This window comes from Nyctibius grandis, chromosome 10, assembly GCF_013368605.1.
Source record: "Nyctibius grandis isolate bNycGra1 chromosome 10, bNycGra1.pri, whole genome shotgun sequence".
NCBI classification, from domain to species: Eukaryota; Metazoa; Chordata; class Aves; order Nyctibiiformes; family Nyctibiidae; genus Nyctibius; species Nyctibius grandis.
The window spans coordinates 5,440,417-5,464,584 of NC_090667.1; the positions used below are offsets into that span (position 1 = coordinate 5,440,417).

Below are 24,168 nucleotides of genomic sequence, written 5' to 3' on the forward strand. Positions count from 1 at the left end.
ACTAATTGAGAACTTGCATTATTATTTGCAATTGATGGGAAAGCATCTCGTTCCCAATAGGATGGAGGAGATTCTTTGTTTTATTCAACCCTATTTGAGTAACTAACAAAAGTAGAAAGCACATGTTCTTACATGCCTCCTAATCAAAGGAGAGAGGCTGCTTAACAGCTACTCACTGGAGATATCGGTTCAGCTCTTGCTGGCTGCAACGAGACCAGTGGAAGCGATGAAACGCGGCTTGCACAAGGGGGGCCATGATGCTCCCCAGGCGGACTTCGTCCCCACATCTGTTGCCTTGGCCGTCGTGCTCCATGCCTAAACTGCCCCGCACAGGAGAGAGCCAGCACAGTTACATCACAGGTGAACTCTTGAGTGCCCAAGTGCTTCCACATCCCAAATGGCACTAGTGGTTGATTGCGACAAGGTTCTTAAATCCCATGACCTTTGTCCACATGAGCAGAGTCATGAGAAATAAGCCGGTGAGACTGAAGCTAAAGAGCTGGTCTGTAGTACCTCCCACATAAAAGCATTGACCCTTGAGAGTACTTTCATGCGATTAGCTTAATCCACTTTCAAAACAGACTAAAAATGCTTTCTTCGGACTTCTGTGCACACCCACATTTGTGGATTACTATGGCTAAATGAATCCACTTCTGGATCAAGAATCTAGTCTACCCTCCAGGAGTATTAACAGAAATTTATTCATACTCCAATCTGGAGCTATTCACGAGTTTATCTAACTTTTTAAAAATCACACCTTAGCTTAATTTGAAGTAATTTGCAATTGTAGACAAGTCCTTTGCATGGAAAAAAAATAGATGCCACACTGAAAGCTAGTTCAGACTAGCTGCTGCTATTGCCCAGTAGCAATTCCACATTGTTTAAATGTGAAACAGCCTGGAAAGTGGTGGGTGCTCTCAAGAAAATTACCCCATGTCACAGATATTTTAAATTTTCTTTTTTGCTTTATTATGAATATATTTTCTCCTCCCCTTTCTTAGGATCTTACACTGCATCTCTTCTATGAGCACTGTTTAAATAACATGAGCAATATCTGTCCATAAATTAAACCAAATTAACAGATTGGGGCTGAATGTGATTTAAGGGATTACAAACATTCTTCTGTGGTATCTCTTTTAAAGCTCACTATGTATTCTTTTTAATCCTAATTCAAAATTCTGGAATCAAATACCATCTGGGTATCAATTCTATGTCCCTGTCTAATTAAGATACGTTTACAGTGAGATTCAATAAACTTTGGCAATTTTTTTGTTTAAAGCCCTTAATAATCTTGTACAACAAAGAGAAAAGGGCCTGCAGGCTTTCTTAGGGAAAACAGAATAGATTGAAACTGTTTGGAAAAAGCCTTCTGGGAACTGTTGTTCTACCAAAGAGAAAATGGGAAATCAGTGGGTGTTCTCTGCAAACAGGGAAACTAAAATGCTCTGGGAGAAACCAAAGCTCTGACAACTGCTGCCTGGCCATTGGTTCTAATCACATCAACAAGTAAAATGATTGTACTTTTTATATGAAATATCTAGAACAGTTGTAACCTCAGTGCTTGGCACCTCGTTTCTATACAGTATTGTATCCTTTAGCAGCACTAACATATGCAGATGATGTGCTTATTTAATATGGATTATTTTCAAGAATCATGTATTCCACTGACTCAATGAATTCCTATTTCATCATTATGAGCACTTTACATTTCCACTAGGAGACTATAATACAACATTCAATCTACTCGCACAGCAGCCCTGGAAGGTATTTTGGTATTAGTTCCTTTTTCCATTTGAAAATACCAAAATGTAAAGCTTATTTAAGACTATAAAGAAAGCCTTGAGAGAGCTGAGATCTGAAGCCAAGGCTAAGCCTGAATATTGCTTCTTAACATAAACTGTATCTTTCCAATGTCATGGATATTTGTCAGTACCAACAACATTATAAGGTAGGACACAGGATGTCCTCAATTCTACTCACACATGTCCAGTTTCATGAGCCACCACAAATGCAGATGAAAAACCATCTTCATGGTTCAGAGTGCAGCTTCGAACAGGATGACACATTCCAGTGACTGGAGCGTAGCCTGTGAGAAACACCCCATGCTCCAGAAATTGAACAAGTATGGAAAGGCAATGTGGTGAGAAGCTCTAGGACAAACACTTGTCTTCTGTTGTGACACAAAAACAGTTGAAGTGGTCCTCTCAAGAGACCTTTGCTCCCAAACATTTAATAATGTGCTCCCTCATCTACGAAACAGATGAAATCAGCCTGCTGATCAAATTAAAACTATATTCCTGGCTCACCAAGAAAACTGTTGTCACCTCTAGGACCATCCTGCAATTATCTTCTCCAACTGCGTGAGGCAACTGGGGAAAAGGACACCACATGCTGCTGTGTTACAGCTCACGAGGAGCTCGGTGCGGTTCCAGCCCTCAGGGAACACACGAGCAAAGCCCCAGCCCTGTGCTGACAGCAGATCTGGCCAACCCAAAAGGAATGGGAAAGCTCTGAGATTTATCCCCTCCAGTGAACGAACCTGATCTCACCAGAGACAGAGCTCTGAAAAAAGGAAAAAGTGGACAGCACTTGGCCTTGCTGTTCCAGAATCTCCGTAACAATATTTCTTGGCAATCCTGCTGGAACACGGCAACAGCTTGGGAGACTTTTTAAACACAAAATCTATTCTTTAATCTTTGGGCATTTTTCAGGACTGTTTATATAGGGATCCCATTTGCTTGGCTTCAGCAAGAGCAAAGAAATGATCCAATAAATAATCCCACCAGTAAGAAAGGATAAAATAAGTGAAACAGTTACAACTGAAAATGGCCCTGTGCAGAGCTGTTGGGGAAAGAAAATGTTGACCAAAACTAAGCAAAAGATACACAATTAAACTTCGCATAACTAGCCTTGGCTAAGTGATAAACAGAAATGCTGCTCACAAGTCTCGACACGTACAAACCAAAACCTGATGGACAGCTTACCTTGCATGCCAGATGGACCAAAATCCTGCCTTGTGAGAAAGATAGCGTGGTCGTGATATTCTGCATGCCCAGTGTCAGGTTTCTGTTGCAAGTAGGCCCAGCGACACACGTTTTCCAGACTTTGTGAAGGGTTCCCAATCTCTATCAGACTCATGGACTGCCCATGCGCAGGAAAAAAAGACACCAATAATCATTTATTAAAAGATTGAGCAATTATTCTCCCAACTTCTTCAGGCACTTGACTAAACATTCCATTTCCATTAAAAGTCTGCTCTTAATAAAGAGACAATTGCACTTTCAGAAACAAATTTTACTGGATCAAGAAAGTAAGAAAATAGCTAAAGTTCACGGTTAGATTAAATGCAATTTCTGCATTAATGAAGTCTAAGTTGTAACAAAAGAAAAATAAAAAGATATAACAGAAGAAAAAGATGGGTATTTAAATGACAAAACTGATATTGCATTGTGCACTGTGTGTTATTATTTCTATGCCACCCTGGCATCAGCTTGCACCATCACTTCCAGTCTAGATATACAGTTTCTGATGGAGCCCGTGTCCCTGTTGGAACTGCAGCAGCTGTTGGCCCGTGGAGACTAACCCAGTGTGGGAAGGGTGATGCCTAATGGCCAAGGGAAGCAAATGGCAGCAACGGCAGACAGCCAGCACCATGCTCCTGGTTCGTCACCCACTTTTGTCATGAACCCAAGCTCTTAGGGCTGTTTTGTAAGACCTCAGAACACTACTGGATGTTCTATTAAGTGTAAAAACTAAGTGTAATTTTTTCAACTGCGTACTTTCAGAAATGGACTTTCCCAATGAGTATCTTTTAAAGTGAATTTTTATTAACCCATTCCGTATCTGAAGATCATTCAGAAGGTAGCACACGTAGCTTCCCACTGTGGTACACCATACTCCCTATAAATTGCACATTACATGGGTGGTGCGCCGACACGGCTTAGCCGACTTAGAGGAGCTAATGTGTGTTAAGTGTGGTGCAAAGGACAATTCTCTTGAACAAGAAAGAGGAAGATATTTTAAAATCTAACTACTGCATTTGCCTTTTTTCGAAATAGTACTTTCTTAAGAATTTCCAGCTAATTCTACTTAATACTGTGCACTGCTGAGACTTAGGAAAGCTTATTGTATGCGGGATGCTATAAAATGTATGACTAATTGACCCATCCCAGGCCTTCCAGGATTTGTAAGAACTACATATGTGAACCCTGGCTCTTCATTTGCAAAAATTATATTACCATGACAACACTGTAATCATAACACAAACCACGACAATTTAGATGCTATACTGTACTGTAAGCATTTGTCATTCCAAAATACTTAATGTAGAGCAAAACCTAGCCTGGGCCAGAAATAAGAGAGGAGTAATATAGTTCGTGCTTAAATACAGATGTATTTGACGTGTCCTCTAGTTGAGTGTATGATGGAGTACACAGAGTATTGACTACATGAAAAAGAAAATCCTCAAAGGGTTGAGGAAGAACAACTGGAATTGATAAAAGAAAAGTCTGCCAAACTGAGGTCTGATTTTGGCAAAACTGGGATATTACAATTCTGCAAATGTTCAGAAAAACAAATTAATAAACCAAATAGAGGCACAGTTTGGATTCTGATACCACTGTGGAATGAAAAAGTTGTAATATAATCCCACGCTGGATCATACTGCTTCCAGCCATAATTCCCTTGGAAACTGAATTAATAACAGTATTAAAATGGTGGGACAGTTTAGGTGCCTTTGTTGCATCTTTGTATATTTCATAGAATCATAGAATCACAGAATGGTTTGGGTTGGAAGGGACCTTAAAGATCATCTAGTTCCAACCCCCCTGCAACGGGCAGGGACACCTTTCCTCTAGACCAGGTTGCTCAAAGCCTCATCCAACCTGGCCTTAAACACGGACAGGGAGGGGGCAGCCACAACTTCTCTGGGAAACCTGTTCCAGTGTCTCACTACCCTCACAGTAAAGAATTTCTTCTTAATATCTAATCTAAATCTCCCCTCTTTCAGTTTAAAACCATTACCCCTCGTCCTGTCACTACTTGCCCTTGTAAAAAGCCCCTCTCCAGCTTTCCTGTAGGCCCCCTTCAGATACTGGAAGGCTGCTATGAGGTCTCCCCAGAGCCTTTTCTTCTCCAGGCTGAAGAGTCCCAACTGTCTCAGCCTGTCCTCATAGGAGAGGTGCTCCAGCCCTCTGATCATCTTTGTGGCCCTCCTCTGGAATCGCTCCAACAGCTTTATGAAAGCAGACTTAAACAAACTTTGAGTGACTATTATAGGGTAAAATCACGGCTCTTCAAGCCAAAAATCCTATTCATTCAAACAAGGTTTGACCATTGTTGAGGTCTTTAGTAACACCCATCAGTGGTAAAACAAAAACAAACAAGCAAACAAACAAAAAATCCGTCTACATCATCTCCACCTTGTTCTCATTTCTCCAAAGCTTCACAAAAGAAATCAGTTCCTTCAAGGAGCTCAGTGAGAAATCTTACTGCAAGATTCAAAAAACAATGAATGCTGTAAAATGAAGTTGAAAAATCTCATTGTGTGTATTGTTTGCTAATAGTTCATTATCTCATAATGACCTCCTTCTGTACATTCCACCAAATGAAAATCACATCATCTTACATGATCAATGCATCGATCATAAACCAAACAAAAAATACACACTATCAACATGTGCTTTGTTTAAGGGTATCCAAATATTTGCAAAGAAATCTCTGCATGATCAGCAAACAAGCACGGAATATAAAAAAAGCAATAAATTCTAAATAACAACCAGTTTATAGCTCCCCTCTGTCATATGTCACCTCTTCCCTGTCCCCTAAACTGAAATCTTTGCAGTGGACCCCAGCACAAAAGCAAAAGCCTAATCTCTGAACGAACTAACACAGCAGCTTGCAGCACTGTCTGATGAACGTCGGGTCTGCCAGAGACCAGATCAGCCTGCTGCAGCATACCCAGCAGCTCCCCCGGTTCAGGCACTGCGTTGGCATCTGGCATGTGTCAACAACTGTTTTCACTGTATACAGAAGTCCACTCCGAGAGCAAAACCACTGGTTCAGTTATTTATCAAAACAGTGATTTTAGAGTTTGTCTTCAAACAAGCAAAAGGAGAACCAACTGGTTAATGTGGAGCATTGTGGGTGGGTTTGCATCCAACACAATGGGGAAAATGAAGAAAACCCCTTTGGCATAAGAGGGGAAACTGAGAACACACAAGTCTATAAAACACTTTTCAGCTGACGGCCCGACTTCTTCGCCAATGACACAATTTTACATGAAAATTGTGGCACATGTAAAACTGAGCCTTACTGCTCTTTAATTTGGGAAATGATGCATTCAGTAGGAAGTCACCTATTTTAAGTGCCCTTGTGCTACAGACATAAATATCGAGTCAAGGTCCTGTGTCACTGAGGAGGACTTCCAGAGAGGAAAAACTCAGTCTACCTGCTGAATACTCACAGGCCACTCACTGAGTGCTCAAATCATCTGGACACTAACCCCTTGTCTTTCTTCACTGTAATGTAGCAGCCTGAAAAGAGAAACCCACTTGATTCCTAGCAAGTTTTCACCCCAGTTCCCACTTTCTGCAATTTGTCAAGGACTTCCAAATCAGAAAGGCTCCAACAGTACTAACAGTGAACACTGCGTGGCCAGGGAACCACCGATCTGGGGTTCGAGTCAACCTCACCATGCTACACAATGACACTGGTTCAGACCAAAGAGCCATGTAAGCCATGGTCCTCTCCTGATAGTAGGCAATGGGGTGCCCAGGGATGGGAATTATAGGAGTGCAAGTATAGCATACTATTTGCCTCCAAATAATCTCCAAGGCTCCAGTGGTCTTTGGATCAGGGATTTCCTGAGCCAGAGATGTCTTTACATTGCATTTTTATTCACTTCTTCAGCTGCCTCGCCTTTAAAGATAAATGCTGCTGTCCTGCAAAAAGGAACTTAGGAAATCATGGGGCCACGCACAGCTTGTTTCTAGACAGGGCAGATGTAATATGTTTTGGGAGGGCGTTGTCCAAAAATTTACTCTTGTAGCAATATCAGATAACACTTGATAATATTTTCTGTTGGAAGTCAATGGAGAGCTTTCGTCAGACTCAGAAAAGCCCCGCCTGTTATTAAATGACAAAGTGAAAGAAGAAAGAGGAAAAGAGATGAACTGTGTACAGTAATAAGGACTATAAGTAAAGGTAAAAACCCTCTTGGTCAGACTGCAAACAGAGAAAGTTTGGGGGCTAGCAGGCTGCATATGGGGAAGAGGTGTAGGTGTTACTGTTGGCCAGCAAAGGCCCCACACTGCCAGGAACATGCAGGTCCTGCAGCTGGCTGGGAGCTCAGACCTGGCTGGGAAGGACCTCTTTCCAAACAGGACAGCAGGCCTATGGAGAGCATTACTCAGCTGATCAGCAGGAAAACTGCCAATGGAAAGAGAAACTTTCCTTCTCACAGCAAGAAAAGCAAAAAATCTGTGGGCATTTCAGAGAACTGCTGATGGAAACAGATGGAGATGTTGGCCCAGAAGTGGAAAGGCCTCAGCTGGGAGAACATCCCCCCTACGAGGAGACACCACAGAGGGTTATGAGAACAGTCTGCCCTAGAGAACCAGCAGAGATCCTTGTTCTGGGAAACTCAACATCTACTAATGTCTTCCACTTTCCTTAGATGGAGGCTGCAGAAAAAAAAAACCAAACAAATATAGAAGACAACTGAGTTGCAACTTCCATTCGTACAACGAGGCAAAGCAGGGCAGTAAGAAATGGCTGAAAGTCACTACCACATAGATCCAGAGGCCTTCAAGCCTTCTTTGCTACCTGTCTCATCTTTTGGGAAGTTATCAGCTTGATGTTTAGTTCTCTGTTATGAAGACACTGAAGACCAAGTCATTTATGAAGCTGACTGGAAGGTCCTTCAAATACTTCTGGAGATTGTTTGGAAAGTGAGAAATATGGCAAATTTTTTTTCTTTAACAATTTCAAATACAAAGTTATCTTAGAAGAAAACTGCAAATTTAGTCTATAGTCTACCCAAACTTTTAAAGAAAGTTCAAGTTGCCAGTACCAGTGCATGACACACTGATATCACACATAGAATGGCAGCTTTCCTTAATCAACTGTTTTATTTGTCTGCCAGTTGCCATAACTGGGTACAATTTTGCAATGGTGTTGATGAGCAGGTACTTGATGGTAAGAACATAAGAAATTTAGGCTGGTCAGAAGCTTGCGGGAACAGGACCTTTCCTAACTCATCCATTAGGTGGTGCTCCGAGAGTGCCAACGGAGGAGGCTTTGCTGCTCTTCAGTAGCTCCAGAAGGAGCAGAAATACACTTAACTTGATAGGCTTCAAACTATGGTAGCAAAAGTTGGACCACAGCAGTGCACACATTCGGGAAACAATTTAACATGACCTTCCCTTCTTGAATGTGTAAAGTCTTTACAAAACACACTGTTTACATTGCTTCTACTTGGCACTTCTGTTGTTCATTGTATACTGGATTAGATCTCCTATATTCTTCTCTCATCTTGAACAAGACAAGCAGAAAGTAAATAAATACAATTCTTGAGTGTCCATGGTAACCAAACTAACAAAAATAGCTCATTCAGCAAACTGTCATTTTGCATTCAAAGGATCTGTAAAGCTTTCTTATGGCAGCAGTTTGTAAACATTTTTCAGTCTCTAGTTCTGTATAAATGTAAGCAGATCAGGAATACAAAGTACTGTTTATGCTATTAGCCAGCTCTACGCTCTTCAAGGTTCCAACAAAGCACAGTGGGAAATTATAAGCTATGAGTCTAATATATAAATAAAGCAATGCAACAATTTACCCAGATAAAAAATAAGAGGGATAACTTCTCCTCTCATCTTTATCCTCACTCTAAGCATATTAAAACTGTGCAAAAATGTGAACAGCAGCCAAAATGCTATATAATATGTAGGTTCTGGCCTGGCAACTCAGCCTGTTCAGAACTGCTTATTGGAGATGGCCAAAGGCTGGGGTCAAGAACTTCATCTTCAGACATGTTTGTATAGCACAATGGAAGATCAGGGCTTGATTCCCACTGATTCTGCATCTACCAATGTCGGCGGAAAACTAAGATACTCAACTCACATTAGTGACCTTCTAATACAAGGAGAGGATGGAGAAAAGGAGGCTTGGGAAGATCTCATCAATGTATATAAACACCTACTGGGAGGGGAGTAAAGACACTGAGCTAGATTCTTCTCAGTGGTATCCAGAGAAAGGACAAGAGGCAATGGGCACAAACTGAAATATAAGAAATTCCATTTAAATGCAAGAAAAAAAACTGTAAGAGTGTTAACTGTAGTTTTACCATAAGAGTGGCCAAACATTGGAAAGTTTGCCCAGAGAGGTTGTGGAGTCTCTGTCTTTGAAGATATTCAAAACCCAGCTGGACAAGGTTCCAAGCAACCTGCTTTAAGTGACCATGCTTTGAGCAGGGAGGTTGGACTAGACGATGCCCAGAGGTCCCTTCCAAGCACAGCTGTTCTGTGACCCTAATGTAGAGCTAACAATCCCCTTCTCCTGCCAGGCACAACTGCTCTCAGCCAGAGTCTTTGCCTCTTCCCGGGACAAGCAGAGATGAAGGGAGCACTCATCCCTTTCCCTCCAACCAGGGTCAACAGCAAAATGGTAAGAACAAACACCAGATTTAAGGGATAAACTTGGCTTGTCCTTCCATCTCAGCTGTGTCGCCTGTGCCACCCTCTGGGAAACAGAGAGAAGAACCTGGCTCAGACTGAACCACTGCTTTCCATCCTGGCTGAACCAAGAACATCCTCCCTGCTTGGATGAAACTTAGACATGAAAAGGTCAGATGGCAGAGATAAAGACAGCACCATTTTATGAAAAGATCGAAGGTAAAATCTTGTCCCAAATGAAGGCAGCAGGAGCTCTGCTAATTTCTCAAACTTACACAATTGAAAAATCCTTCTCAGTTGAACAGTCCTGTCCTATGAGATTGTAGGCATCCATCCCATACTATCTTCTTCCTGAACTGCCATCTTAAAGCCATTTGGGTTTTCTTCGCAAAAAAAAAGATTTTTTTTTTTCCCTCCCCTAATCTTTTTGAAAGGTTCTATGCCTTGGTGGTCAGGTTCTTCTTTCAACTTGACCAAGTTAACACATGGCCAGAGCATAACCACTTGTTCTGGGGCCAACATTGATTTATAGCTAACAGAGTTTTTCTCTCCCTACTGGTTGCCATCCCAGATGCATACAGAGCAGACACAGCATCCCTCAGCCTATCCCACCCTGTTCCAGTCTGAATACGGGTGACTCGAGCTGTGCCTGTTGCTCCGAAGGAGAGTTCAGGGGTATCCTGCACTGCCACGTTCACATTTCCCATGAAATAACCCTCATAAATCCTCAGGTGGCTGCATTTACTGAAACGCCTGCAGTTCCCGCAAAAGTCTTTTTGACTTTTTTTTTCATTAATAACTGTCTTAATTACACCATCCCAGCTAATGTGTGTGCTTTTCTCTGCCGCTGTGCAAGGGCAGCTCATCTGCACACAAAGTCACCATTGTCGATGGACAGAGCGTGGGGCTGGAGCCAGGAATTTATGAGGTCTTATCCCCAGCCTGCCAGTGGCCTTCCGTGTGGCCTTGGAAAATAACACTTAACATCTTTGTTTTTTTAGCTGTAAAATGGGAATAATAATCTTTATTCATCCACCTCAAAGAGGCGATGAGAGGATTTTATGCAGTGCTCAGGATTTAAATGTTTCCAAACAAATTTTCTAATAACCAGTCAAGGTTTTTAAATCCATTCTCAGCTCATCTCTTGCCACCTCCTCCGCACTTGGTGATAGCGGTTGCTTTGCTTATTCCCCTGAGTATTCTAGAGCCAGCTGGATTACAGAGCCGTTACAACCAAAACAGGTCTAAATGGAATCATTTGCCCAAACGTTGAATTATATTCATCTCAAATGTATCCGTAGTTTCCAAAATTTGGAACCAATCTTCCTACTACTGAAGTCAAAAAGGCAGAAGCAAGCCAGCTCATCTTTTTCCCATTTGAAGAAAAATGCACCGCGCGTACCCACGTACTTATCCCATCACATCAAAAAAGCCTGTGACTTTGGGAGTAAGCGTAAAGAAAACGCAGAGAAATGCATGGTAGCTTCTGAAGCCACCACAGATATGGAGCAGACTTTTCAGGATGCACTTTTCAATCCTATTGATGGAATTGGTAAATGAGTGGGTAGCAGCCAGGCATGGTCAAACCTTCACATCAGCCCCTCTGGTAAGTCAGATAGCGTTGGTCATTTGTTTGAAGAACTAAGAGAAAAACTGTGGAGTCAGGAAAGGGCTGGTAGCTTCAGCACGCCTATCCCAGACACAACACAGCCACACGCTGCCCTCTCCTCGAACACATCACCCAGCCAGCGACCAAGCCTGGTGCTCCTTGGCAGGTCTTGACTGCCATACCCTCAGTCTAAGTTCAGAGGTGATAGCTTACACAAAGTGTTAATTCAGTAAAACCGTGTCAGATCTTTTGAAATTGCCCCTGAAGTAATTTCAGCATGTGATCACCAAGGAACATCTTCCATTTTTTCATCTTACCGGGGTAATTAATGCAATTACTGAAATTATTGAAACTTTTCAATGTACAGTTGCCTGTCTTTGAAAATATTAAAAAATAAGTACATTTCAAGGAATGGAGTACCTTCAAGCAAGAACCACTGAAAAGCTGGTTGCTATGCAACTCAAGTGTTGTCCATATTACTCTTATCAACAGATGACATTGTATAAAACAATATAATCCTCTTTAAAAAAAAAACCCAATACAGTAAAAGGCTGTTCAGGGGTGAAGAACTCGGAACAGTCCAAAGTGCTGTCATAAACCTGACACTGATGGTACATACTTCATCAGTTACAGAACCATAATGTAATTATTATGATTATTTAAATGGTACCCTTGATAATATATATAAATTGCCAACAACGGAGCAAATGAATCTGAAGATATCAGCTACATGCTTTCAAAAGAAATCCTTACTCAAACAAGACTGGGATAATAGTTTCATATTGTGAAGCCAACCAGGCTGCTTCATTCATGCACTGCCTTAACTTGTACGTGTGCCCTTTCTTTTATTACGTACTTTGAATATATATTCCTAAAAATTGTTAGTTCTGGTGTGTTTTAGTGGGATGGTAAAATACTGAAGGCTTTGTTCTAATTCCTCAGAACAGGTTCAGAAAGTAAGAATGGTGGAATTTGATGTTGATTTGGCAAAAATAGGACAGAGGTACTGAGCAGTTCAATACTTTTGAAAACCATTTAGCATCTAATTCCTCTTTACCTGAGTTTTGCCTGTAGAGTAACCCCGTCCATAGAAACAGCAAGAGAACTCTTGGTATTCTTAATTACAGATTTGATCTGCAGAGCTCTTGCCTTCTGGCCCCTATCCCACAGAACTCGCACTTAACTTTAAGCACATATGTAGTCCCACTAACGTTAAGCCCAAGTTTAAATGAGTTCTTGGAATGAAGCTGTAACCCTCTGCATCTTGCAGAACTGATCTTATGTCTATTGTTACTTACACACAGTTCTACCACAATACCTCCTGTTTTCTTTAGGAACCCAAATGTTCACTATGTTTCATGGATTATTTCAAATAAATCTGAAAAGATAGACTGCCAGAGCTAAGCAGCAACCTAAAATGACACAGGGAAAACCCAGAAGAAATTGAAGTTATTTGAAATGTGAAGTTCGAATTATAAACAAACACATATAAACATAAAAGTTCTTTATATTCATAGACTGGAAAGGGCAATGTATGAATTAAAACATGAAACTGATACATGTCGCCAGTAACTACATTGTTCATAAAAGAATGAAGTTCAGAGATATCGATATCCTCCATTTAAATTCACCTTTACTTACCTTGCCGTAGCTCAGCAGGATTATCCTCACCAAGACAACGTTAATGTGAGCACCCAGGGATTCATCATGATAAATTTCATTAACCTGCAAAAGAGTTCAGCACTTTAACCACGGTGCTGGCAACAAGTAACTATGAAAGCAGTGACACAGCAGTACCTTTTATGCGCTATCATTAAGCCAAAGATCACTTTGTGATCATACATAAAACCGTGAAAATCCCACCAATGCGAGAGGCAACGTTTTCTTTCCTAAACTCTGTTGCAGCCTCCCAACAGGCCATAATTCAGGAAATCATGTAAAATCAACACATCATCAGAGACGTCATATTAACAGGTATTTAAGTGCCAGCCTAAGCAGACTTACATGTATCATGGTGCACCTACACAAAGCAGCTGAGCTGATCTAACAGCTCCTGCTGCTCAGAAGGAAGGTTCCCAGCTCTCCCTTCTCCCGCCCAGCTGCGTGTGCCCATGGGAGCCCAGAGCACAGTCATCCCAGCAAAACCCTGACCAGCTCTCCACTGGGCAAGGCCGTGCATGGGGAAGGGGACGAGCGAGCAGAAGGACAGGACATCTCTCCTGAGAGCCATTTGCTAGATCGGTTCAGCACCCTCTAACTCTTCCATCTGGGACCCATCACATCACACTCTGACAAGAGGATATACCTCCCTCAAAAAGCATGGGTGGCCACATGGGCTGCCTTTATTGTGTGTCAAAACTAATCAATGTTAAATTTTGCAAGAGGAACAAAGGCTACAAAATGCCAGCAAATTTAAAACTGCCTTCTTTTTTACACCAGAGCTACACAACTGAACAGGCACACGAGGAAATCACCCTAGGAACACTGAAAAGAGAACTGTAAATATTTAGAGTGGAGAATTAAATGTGGATGTATAAAGATTACTTAGGAAACACTGCTACAAGCCAGCTAGGCAAATATTAACTGTTAAGGAGACTGATTTAGGTATTCTGTGATGAACACTACATGAGACTTGGCCAAATGGCAGGGGTTCAGCTTTACAAATTAGAAAAGGCAGATGAGATTCCCTGCAAGGCAAGTGTCTTTCCTAACACCTCTTTCCCTTGGTAAAGGTTGCATCAAACTGGACTGCTTTGCTGGCTGCACCTAAATTTCATTTATTCCTACAAAACAGATTCATTACTACAAGCTAATAAGTACCTTTCAGAAAACCTTTCACTAGAAACATAGTAAATAATGTCCTGTTTCTTCAATCAGCCCTGGTTTTAATAGCCCATCTTTTATCTGTAAAAATCATTAAATCTAAATACATCAGTATAGGTTTTGCTAAGCAAACCCTTTGACATTTTGAAGTGAATTTCAATTCATTTTATCAGTATTTTGGAAATAAGAGCCTCATTTTATGCCTGATAAGAGCCCAAGTTTTCAGAAGTCCTGAGCATCCTGTGCGGATGGTTACAACACGGTGTGGCTGAACCACGGCTCCCGGAGCAGCCCCACACCCTGCAGGGCACCTGCCTGGGCGCCCGGGGAACGTGCTGCGGGATGCCTGGGATCCAGGCTCATTACCGGCTGATGAGCAGATCCTTGGCTGGAAGACGGTGGGTGAGGAGCCCGTGGCTATGACTGGCTTCAGCGGTCGCTATTTTGATTGCAGGGTAAAGGAGCTGATCTGTTCAGATGTGCTTTGTAAACAATACCTCTGGAAATTAGACCATTTATTTGCACATCTAAATAAGACTTCAGAAGACTAACTTTATATTCCTGTACGTAAAAAATCTTTTACTTCTACTTTGAGGACCATTACTGAACACAGATTACAAAGAGGTAAGATATAAACACACGTTTTGCTTTACAAAAATTCTTTCACCCAGGAAAAAGACCCTTTGCATGTTGTCAAGGGAGGCAGGGATATTAATTTGCCTCTCTGTAGTGGGAAGAGAGCACACGCATCAAGGATATGAGGCTGAAATAAGCTGTAAATTACCTACACATGAAATGAGTACTGAACAAAAACTCCTGTTTATAGAGGACAGTAAACACTGCATGTAAATAAGTATTTAATTAGTTCATAAAGCATAATCCAAATTGGTGCACACCGCTGTCTCATTAACTTCCAGAATTTAACCTAAGCCTCTTTTAACAATAGTTGAGTAACAGAACAACTGTATCTCTGTTGCATGCCAAAATGAAACTTGGCTTGAAAGCGTTGATGGAACAGAACTGAAACACTGTTTGACTGTTCATGCAAATGACATCTAACAAACAAACTGTGAATGAACAGTAAAGCACAAGCACTAAAAAGCTGCTTGGTTCTCTTGGGATACTGGATTTTCTGCAAGACAGTGGGTCAATTCAAAGCTCTGGGTCTTGGTTTCCTTAATGAGTCCAATCCCTCTTCACACAGCAGCTGCATTGAATCCTCTGTGCCTTTCCCTACGCTAAACTGTGGCTTTACTAGCAGTGTCTCACGGCACATAGATAAGATGCTGAAATAGATGCTTTTCTTTCTTTTCAGCATAGCCTAAATTGCACCTATTTGTTTCAGGAAGTTATTAAGGATACGAGATCCAAGCAACTGGATGTTGTGCCCTCAAACGTTCATGGAAAGTGCACACAGAGAAAGGGCCTCCACAATCCCTAGCCCAGATTCTCCCAGTTCCCACCTGTCATTTCCACAAGAAAGCAGAGTCAGGCTAATGCAGTTCGTTGTATCGTGCCCAAAATGACCAACCAAGCTGTGGAATCAGAAAGCTCCAGGCTCTCATCCAACACAACTGCTGAAATGTTTGTTTCAAAGCAGAGGTAATCATCCAATGGATATATATGTTCAGATGTCTGGGTCATAAATACAGAGAGGTGTGAAAATGATTACACAGTACTTTTACAGCACTGCACCTCCATGTACTTCAGTAGGACAGACATCCTGGTTCATATCAACACAAGAAAAATCAGAGTCGATCTCCTGTTGTTTTTAGATCAGTAAGTCTAAAATTGTGTTGCTGTATAGGAAAAGAAAGTACACAGAGTCCATCCCAAAATCACAGCTCCTGAACCGAAGGCAGTGAATGCATTAAGTCTTGTTAGATGTCCTACAGTGATTCAGCATTTACAGAGGGTGATGATGAAGGCTGAGTAAATCTCACGGAATTCAAAGCATGGTGGAACAGTGTAAAGAGACTTTCATCGAGCTATTGTAGTTCACAAACTATTTTAGGATAACTTTGGTTTATTTTTCCAGGATATTTCAGTCAAAGCAAAACATGCATTTCTCTTTAAAGTTGCTATTTAGAAATCAGGCTGGCACGGATTGGTGCCACATAAGAAAACCAAAGACTTTATTTATTTTTTTTCTTCTGTCCCTCTCTGCTATTTTATAATTCTTCTGCCCTGAGCGAGTTTCAAGTCAGCAGAGTAAGCATGAGGAATACATCAAAAACCCCAACTAAAGACAAGCTAAGCATCTGCGAGATGCATCATGCTTTGTAAAAGAAACACTCCAAAGTTTTTAGTATTGAGCAAAGTGAAGCCCAGTCCTAAAAGGGAATTTTGAAAACTGCTGTAACACAAATGGCAATAAACAGCCTGCAGTTTTGGTAGTCTTGGTGCAGAGCGGGTTACCTGCTGACGGAGCTGGCAGGATTTTTAGGGAAAGTCAGGTGGTTCCCTGAATCTCTAATTAAACCAACGCGCAATAAGAGAAAGGATAATCTGCATATTTTGGCAAGTCATCGGTAAACTCATTCATGCAGCTTGAAGGAGTTCCCAGCCTTGCAAAGTCTGTCAGTATCTGCTAGGCAAAAGACAGCCCACTTCATCGCAACACGGCTCCATCCCGCTGAACCATAAATCATCGCGGCCGAGTTCGTCCCGAGGCGCAGCCTCTGCGGCTCCATGCTTTGCACCGTATGGTTGGGTAAGCACCGCTTCCTCAGGCTCCCTGAGCACACACCCCTGACGGACATCTCATAGCTTCAACCTCTGGCTACTATCAACCTCAAACGGATTTGAGCCAGCTACAGCAGCCATCAGAGGGCATCTCTAACCATTTGGAGAGGGCACAATACAAGATGCAGTTTATGCATCTGGCTTTTCAGCCACCACAAATTGCCAATCCATCCAACCCAATTAGACTGCTCTTTGATCACCCAACATCCTTATGTAACTACTGTTGCAGGAACTACTGATGGCTACGTGCTCTCGGGCAGAGCGGGGACCATGTGTGGATCTCTGCCAGAGCAAGAGCAGAGGAGCTGGAAGAGCATCAGCGCCTTCCCCATGGGATGGCAGAGCTCCTGGCAAGCCATTGTTTGAGCCCAGCCCAAGATGCAGCTCATTCATCAGATCATAATTATCTGCAGCAAAGCCTTGGTGCCTGGTGGGCATCCAGTGATTGTCTATTTCTGTAAGAAACGTCTGTTTTGAATTACAGAATAGGAACCAGAAATGTCATAGTGGATACTGAGCACAAACTTTTGTAATCTGACCCTCCCAAAAGCGTTCCCCTCTCACTTTATTTTTCTGTGTTCCCACTTCAAACACCACTATCCTCTTCGATTTTCATCACCTCCTTTATGCTTTTGAAGATCCCAAACTAACATTTCTAACATTCCCAAAGCTTCATCTTAATCCCACAGGAATAACATTACATCAATTCCTTGGGTGGATAAACTATGGTCACATAGAAAGTCATCAGGCAAAATCCAGGGCTCCCAGCCTCCCCTTCTAGTCCTTACAAGGCATTTCCTCATTTCCTCAGAGAGGAACTCTTTTTTTCTGAAATCTTTGTTGAGCGTCACAAGGAAAAAAGAATAATGAAAGCACACAACACACATGAAACTTAAAGGTCAAACTGTGATCTCAGATTTGAAAAACATCTTATCGCTCTGCTCAAAACCACAGGCAACAGGCAGTTTTAGACGAGCTTGGCAATGTACATCGAGAAACAGAGATAAGAATCTGGCATTTTGTATGCAAATACGAGTTCGAGTCCTGAATTACCTTCCCTGGTGTGAGAGTCAGTAGATGTTACCTAGTCCAAGTTAGCTGCTTCTGATCAGAATGAAAAACATTCCCCAGAGCAGATGTGTTGGCAAGGCACTAGGTAGCTTCATGTTACGGGTCTCTATCTCATCTTCGACTGTAACATTGGCATTAGAAAGGTCATAGACTTTGTTTTCTGACTTCATGACTAATTCATTTTCCTTAGTTCCTCCCTCAGGCTCTTGGAATTCCTCATTCTTGCCCACAAACCACTGCTCTGAGAAGTTTCTCTAAACACTGTAAATTACCTTTGCACCAAATGACTCAGTATTTTTTTGAATTACTGTCTCAAGATCACTTTAATAAAATCAACTATAGTATCATAAAATAATTAAGCAGATTTATTTACTATATTACTACAAGGGATAGGGGTGTGATGTCAATGCAATAAATATGGTGACCTCTTCACATCTAAGTGGTCTGGTTAAGAAAAGCATCCAAAATTTGAAAGCTGATACTAATTATCCATACTCCATCACACAAACCACACTGTGACAACTCAAAAGTCCCTGACTGCAACCTTTACAGCTAAAGTTCATGCTGATATTTGGAGTAAAGGAAAAAAATCTATCTTTTAACAGTAACTACCTCTACTTCAAGGATGGTGCCAAAACCTATGTGATGCTCTGTGCTATGTCCAACAGGGCAGCAAGGCGCATTCCAGTTAATAACAATGAGCAATGCTCACCTAATTGACACTGGAAATAATACCCCTGTGAAAATGAGTAAAACCTGTAAGAGTTCAGAGAGGGTATTTCCTGCGGGACCTCCTGAATGCCCAATCACAGGTACAACTTTCACTGTAGTGTGGCAATCAAGATAACAAACAAAATCTCAGGAGGCCTCTTCAGAAACTGTTCTTATTAGTCACAGCTACTGGTTTATAATGAACAGTCTAAATGTGGAGTTAACTCACATACATATAAGTTTTCAAGCAAGCTGTAATTCAATTATTGACAGCTGAAGTCCCTCAGATGAATAGAGCTGGAACTGCATTTGTTATTTGTGGAACTTCTTAGAGTTAGTTCAGATCCGAAGTGTACATATTGAAGCAAACTGATTTGAAACAATGAGTATTGGTGCTTAGGAATTATTTAATTTTTAAAAATCCAGTCAATTCTATATTACTGAAATCCTTCCCATCTAAAAAAATGCTTTTTAGTTTGAAAAGCATGATTCTGAATACAGGGTGCACCATTATTTCAAAGTATTCAATCATCACTTTCTTTTTAACAGCTTGAATTGGACATGCTTTCAGGTTTTCATCCAACTGCCAGTTAGAAACCAATGGCATTTCTGCCCTTTCTTCTCATTAGGGACTTGCTGTTCTGTACCTGCAAATCTTCATCCCTCATCAGCCAGAGATATGAAAGCAGAAATCTCATCTATAATAGTAGTATCATGTACATCCTATTAAAGAGGATGGATAACATATTCAAAAGTGCCTCAGGGCCACTATTTCAAAGACATGTGTAGTGCCAAAAGATGCAGGTGAAAGACTCCGGGGACTTTCCAAAGCTCCCGCTGCATAACTCCTATTGATTTCAGTTATTCAAATGAAAAGTTGTTTAATGTATTTGTTCTGGAGCTGAAGTTTCACTTAAAGTCTGGGAGAGACATAATCCCATGGGCTAATTTTTAAAACTGATTCTCACTGATTTCAAAGGCAGGTAAATGACTAAATACTGGGATAAATCTAGCCCAGAGTGAGGCATAAATCCTATTTAGGGTCTAGCTCCCTTTGAAATAATGGCAGTTAGGCACCTGTCTACTTTGAGAAGATAGGTTTTAGCATCGCAAACATTTTGGCCATATATCCACTACATGGATATAACAGAGGCCAACCCCTAAATATTGCAATATCTTATCTTTTACAGCAAAGGAACAGAAAGGAACTTTAAGACTTTTGCCCCTGAAAATTATACAAAAATCAAAAAATGTACATACTTTGTAGACAAATTCTTCCAAAAAATACAAGGATGAAAATTGCCTGCATTAGAAAATGAGGTAGTTGAGGAACTGAGGAATATTGTGGAGGAAGAAAGACAAAGGACACAAGAAAAAGCTAAAACAGGGGCCTCACTGGGAAAAAAACACAGTTTGAAGAGGGGCATGAAAGTTGAAGACATGAAGTGAAGACAGATGGAGCCAATGCATTCACAACCATTTGCAACTGAGCTTACTTCATGAGACTTTGCTATTTGGAATAGCTGAAATATTCCAAGATCACATATTCCACCTCTGCCTCTTTAGGAAGTCTGTTTTGAAGATATCCATCCTGGATGTGACCCTAAACACAGGGTTGTAGAGGCTGAAATATTCACCCTAATCAATACTGGAGGCCCAGCCCGGTAAACGTACTGGTGAGTCTCAGGTCTGCTGCTCTTCCACGGCAGGCAGCAAATGTTCTGCTTAATCCTGAAAACTATTTTTAAGAGGATTATGAAACAATCAGAGAATTTCAGCCCTGGGGTTGGCTACCACCAGTACCCACTGTAGCTCACTAACATCCATTCAGCACCCTGCTCCTCCGCCCAAAGCATCCTGCAGTGAAATCCTTTTGTTTCCCAAGGAACAAGATAATTCTCCAACGCCACTTCTAGCCTTGCGCTTTTCCAGTATTTCCCAAACACTTGTATGAGCAGATAAAATCCCCGGAGCTTTTAGCCTCCTTGTTGCTGAAATTAAATTACCTTCCATGTTCTTGAGTAAACTAGAGAGCTGGAAGATACCGCTCAAATCTCTCTCGTCTGTTGCAATGCTCCTGCACGCTATAAATACAAAGTTAATTTGTGCAATGTGTGGGCTCACGCTTGGAAATGCAGAGGACTGTGCAAGCGAACATCCTTCCCAGGAAGAAACACAGCATGATGTACAGAAGAAAATGGTGCAAGCAAGAGGCAGCCGAGGGTCTCTAAAGCGAAAACAATGGCATATTTTCCAAAGATGGACTGAATATCCTGATGGTGCCGAGCAGAGAAAAGGAGGATGTCAAGAGAAACCAGAGTTTTTGTGTGAGGAAATGACTGGAGGATGAAAAGGGGGTGGCAAGAGGCCGAGCTCACTGCGGTGAAATGGCTGGCGTACAGTCAGGCGATACGTGGCTGCAGCCCAAAGCATTAAAAATCCTCTGGCGTCTATCACCATTCGTTTGGGAGTGACTTCATCTCCAAACTTTGGGATAAATATTAGCATAGCTATTCAAGATAGCCAGGACAGCCGGCCCCTGTGTTTTCTCACTTTATGGCTTTTAGGTGTGGACTGTAACACATTGCTTAAGCAGCACAAAGCAGATTTACTGAGTAAGTCATTGCTCTGGGCTTGAAAAAAATATATTGTTTTGATTGGGTTGGTGGTAGGGTTCCACCCAAGATCCCTGGGAAAAGTTAATTGAGGACAACTGCTCACGTCATCACGCACAGTGAAATCAAGTAAAGTGGGGAGAAACAGCCATGCTGGGAGCTGCTTCTGGGAAAGGGATTTCACGCCTCGAGGAGCCTGGGCATAATGGAGGATTCACCTGGGACTTATTTCATTTCTGGAATCAGAGAAATTCAACTATTTGATCACCCTCTTATCTCCAGTAAATACCTCCACTATTATTTTATTTACTTACTACGCATTCTTTGAGTTTATGCTTACTAGCTTGTTACTGTACGAAGCTAATTGATTTTGTGCTTACTGCCTCGTTACTGTATGAAGCTAATTGATTACATCCATAAAACCAGCAGGGTACACACAATCTGATGGTTACAGCAGGATCCGTTTTAAATCCACCAGATTTAAAAAGACAGCTGGGATTTTTTGTAGCTGCCTCTTCTTTTTCAGCTGCCCTTGGACCTACGCATTTCATTAAAAACATACTGTCTGCATGCGACCCCCAATAGCTAGAGATCCTGAGGCTTTTTATATTGGGCCCATTTTCTACCAAGAAAAAAACGACTCAAGGAGGTGGAAGAGATGATAACAGGGAAGTCACTGTGTGCATTTCAGCAAAGGAGACCAAAGCGATGGTCTACAGAGAAACACACCTTGCATCCACCTAGCATGAGGGCAAGAGCTGGAGGAGCTGCCAGCTGGAGTTACACTGCTGAGGGGAAGAAGTTCTGTGTTGTGATGTCCCTCGACATGAGACAGGTCCCCAGCATCACCTGGTATCTGCAGTCACAAACCCCTCTTGCTTCTCTATACTGGAGCAACGTTTGGACAGCTGGAAACACAACTGGTTACCATCATCCATCCCTCTGCTAAAATACAGACTCTAGCAATCAGCCAAGTTTTGAAGAAGGAAAGAACAGGACAATGCTGTTGACTGTCAAAGACTACCCAGAGCCTCCTCAAGAGGCCTTGTGGATCTCAAACAGCTCCTTACATCTTGGACACAAGGCAAGGGACACATCCTCAGTCCCCAAAAGACATGTTTCTACCTCAGATCTCCCACCAGAACAACTACTGCCTATGTCAAGAGCTGCTACAGCCCTGTGGGCACGGTTACACAGGCTGCACTTTCTAAACCACTTGCAGAGACAGCATGCTTAAGAGTTGTTATTTCTTGCAATTTGTGTGTTGGATGCTTTGCTAAAATTAGGAAGAAGTATATTCCAGAGCTGGAACATTTATGGCTTCTTTACCATTACTGTATATTTTAATTCTTAAAAATAGATTGAAGTGACATGATAAGTAAAGAGTCCTGTTTAATCTGTTTCAGCCTGTTGGCCACATTCGGGGTTTGGCCTGTTTGGCTTGTTAATTTAGAGATGTATAAAACCATCTGTTTCACTGTAGACTTTGTTTTAAGCCTTAGAGGAAACAAACCACACAAATAAATGAAATGTCGTTTCTGTTAGAATATATGTATTTACAGCCATCAGAGCAGACACTAAGTACCCTATAACTCTAATGTTAGTGCAGATTTTTAGCTATTTACAATACTCATATAAAAAGTCGGTGCAACTGAATTTGTATCACACAAGGGATTTTCTTAAATTGTATTCAACCTCTCATTTAAAGTGAAAAACAGTGACATTCTACACATTGTTAAAAGAAAGTAATAAAGAAAGAAAAAAACAAGCTTCATAATTAAAAAAATATATCTTGGAAAAAATACATCCCAGGCAAATGTACGTAATAGCCTGGATTTATGTCCATATATCTGCCTCTACGGTTTGTACTGCCAAGAAGTCACCTGCAGATGCTCATCCTCTTGACATGACTGTAAACTTCAGCAGTCATACTCTATTTGTCAAAACCAGAGCTGACCTACAATGTTTTACTCAACACTATTTCACTAAGAACATACATTCACTGGACCTAAAGCTTTTACAGAAGTGTGTTTTATTGAGACTCCTGTTCCAGACAAGAATGAGAAGAAAGAAAGTCATCCCCCAATGAGTTGCCTATGAAGGGGGCCTACCACTCATTTCCATTTTTTTGGCCAGAAGAATAAAACGTATTTTTATTTTGATGTATAATAGAGATGATTTTTCAAAACTTTATTATTTTCCCACAAAACAGAGTCCTTGCTTACTGACGGGGGTACTAGAGGGCTGCTGTGTCTGCTGTGCTGATATTTAGAAAGAAAAAATTGTTCTTTCAAATAGAATATTCTCTAGCTTCTCTTTTCATCACTACAACACTATATAGTTGCACAGACAACGGTTCTGAAGAGTAAATATTTAGCTAAGGAAACCTAAAGATGTCAGTCATGGAGTAAATACTAAATCAACTTAAGAAAGTTCAGTGATGTACTGCATAACATTTTACTGCAGGGTGAGCAAGGAGTAAGTAGGTGGGTTGGGACCTAAAGTGGCTGTTGAGGAATCAAAAAAATTTAACTGAGTAGTTTTAAAAATGTATAAGCCAATCGACGTTTCTAATAGAACCTTATTTGAAGACATTTCTCCAAACCATGTTTTTCAGCAGGGAGTTTAGGTTAAGGGAATATACATCTAAAACGTAATGACTTCCAGGAACCTGAGCCCCTGACCCTGTGCCCCCACCCACCAAAGCACATAAGCAGGACTTTGAACATTTTAAGAGTCCCACAGTCAGCTTCTTCCTGGCCCCTTTTTCATCTTTTCCTTCTCCCCTTTTGGCTTTCCTGAAAGTGGCCTGGATTTTCCTCCTAGAATTATTTTATCTCCTGCCATGAGAAAAATCTGTTATGTCTTATTCAAATGGCTAAACCAACCTACATTCACTGTCCTTTCAGTGCCTTCCCACAGA

The 24,168-nt window shown here is 41.4% G+C and overlaps 1 protein-coding gene across 1 annotated transcript in view; it reads right to left on the reverse strand.

Annotated features, from left to right (window-relative positions):
* The window catches only part of ADAMTS2 (ADAM metallopeptidase with thrombospondin type 1 motif 2), a 180,576-nt gene that overhangs the window by 29,491 nt on the left and 126,917 nt on the right, over positions 1 to 24,168 (reverse strand). The window contains exons 5-8 of the mRNA XM_068408867.1: positions 12,922 to 13,005; positions 2,985 to 3,141; positions 1,981 to 2,086; positions 177 to 320 (exon numbers count right to left, since the gene is read on the reverse strand). Coding sequence (XP_068264968.1) covers positions 177 to 320; positions 1,981 to 2,086; positions 2,985 to 3,141; positions 12,922 to 13,005 — 491 coding nt within the window. The remainder of the gene's footprint in view (positions 1 to 176; positions 321 to 1,980; positions 2,087 to 2,984; positions 3,142 to 12,921; positions 13,006 to 24,168) is intronic.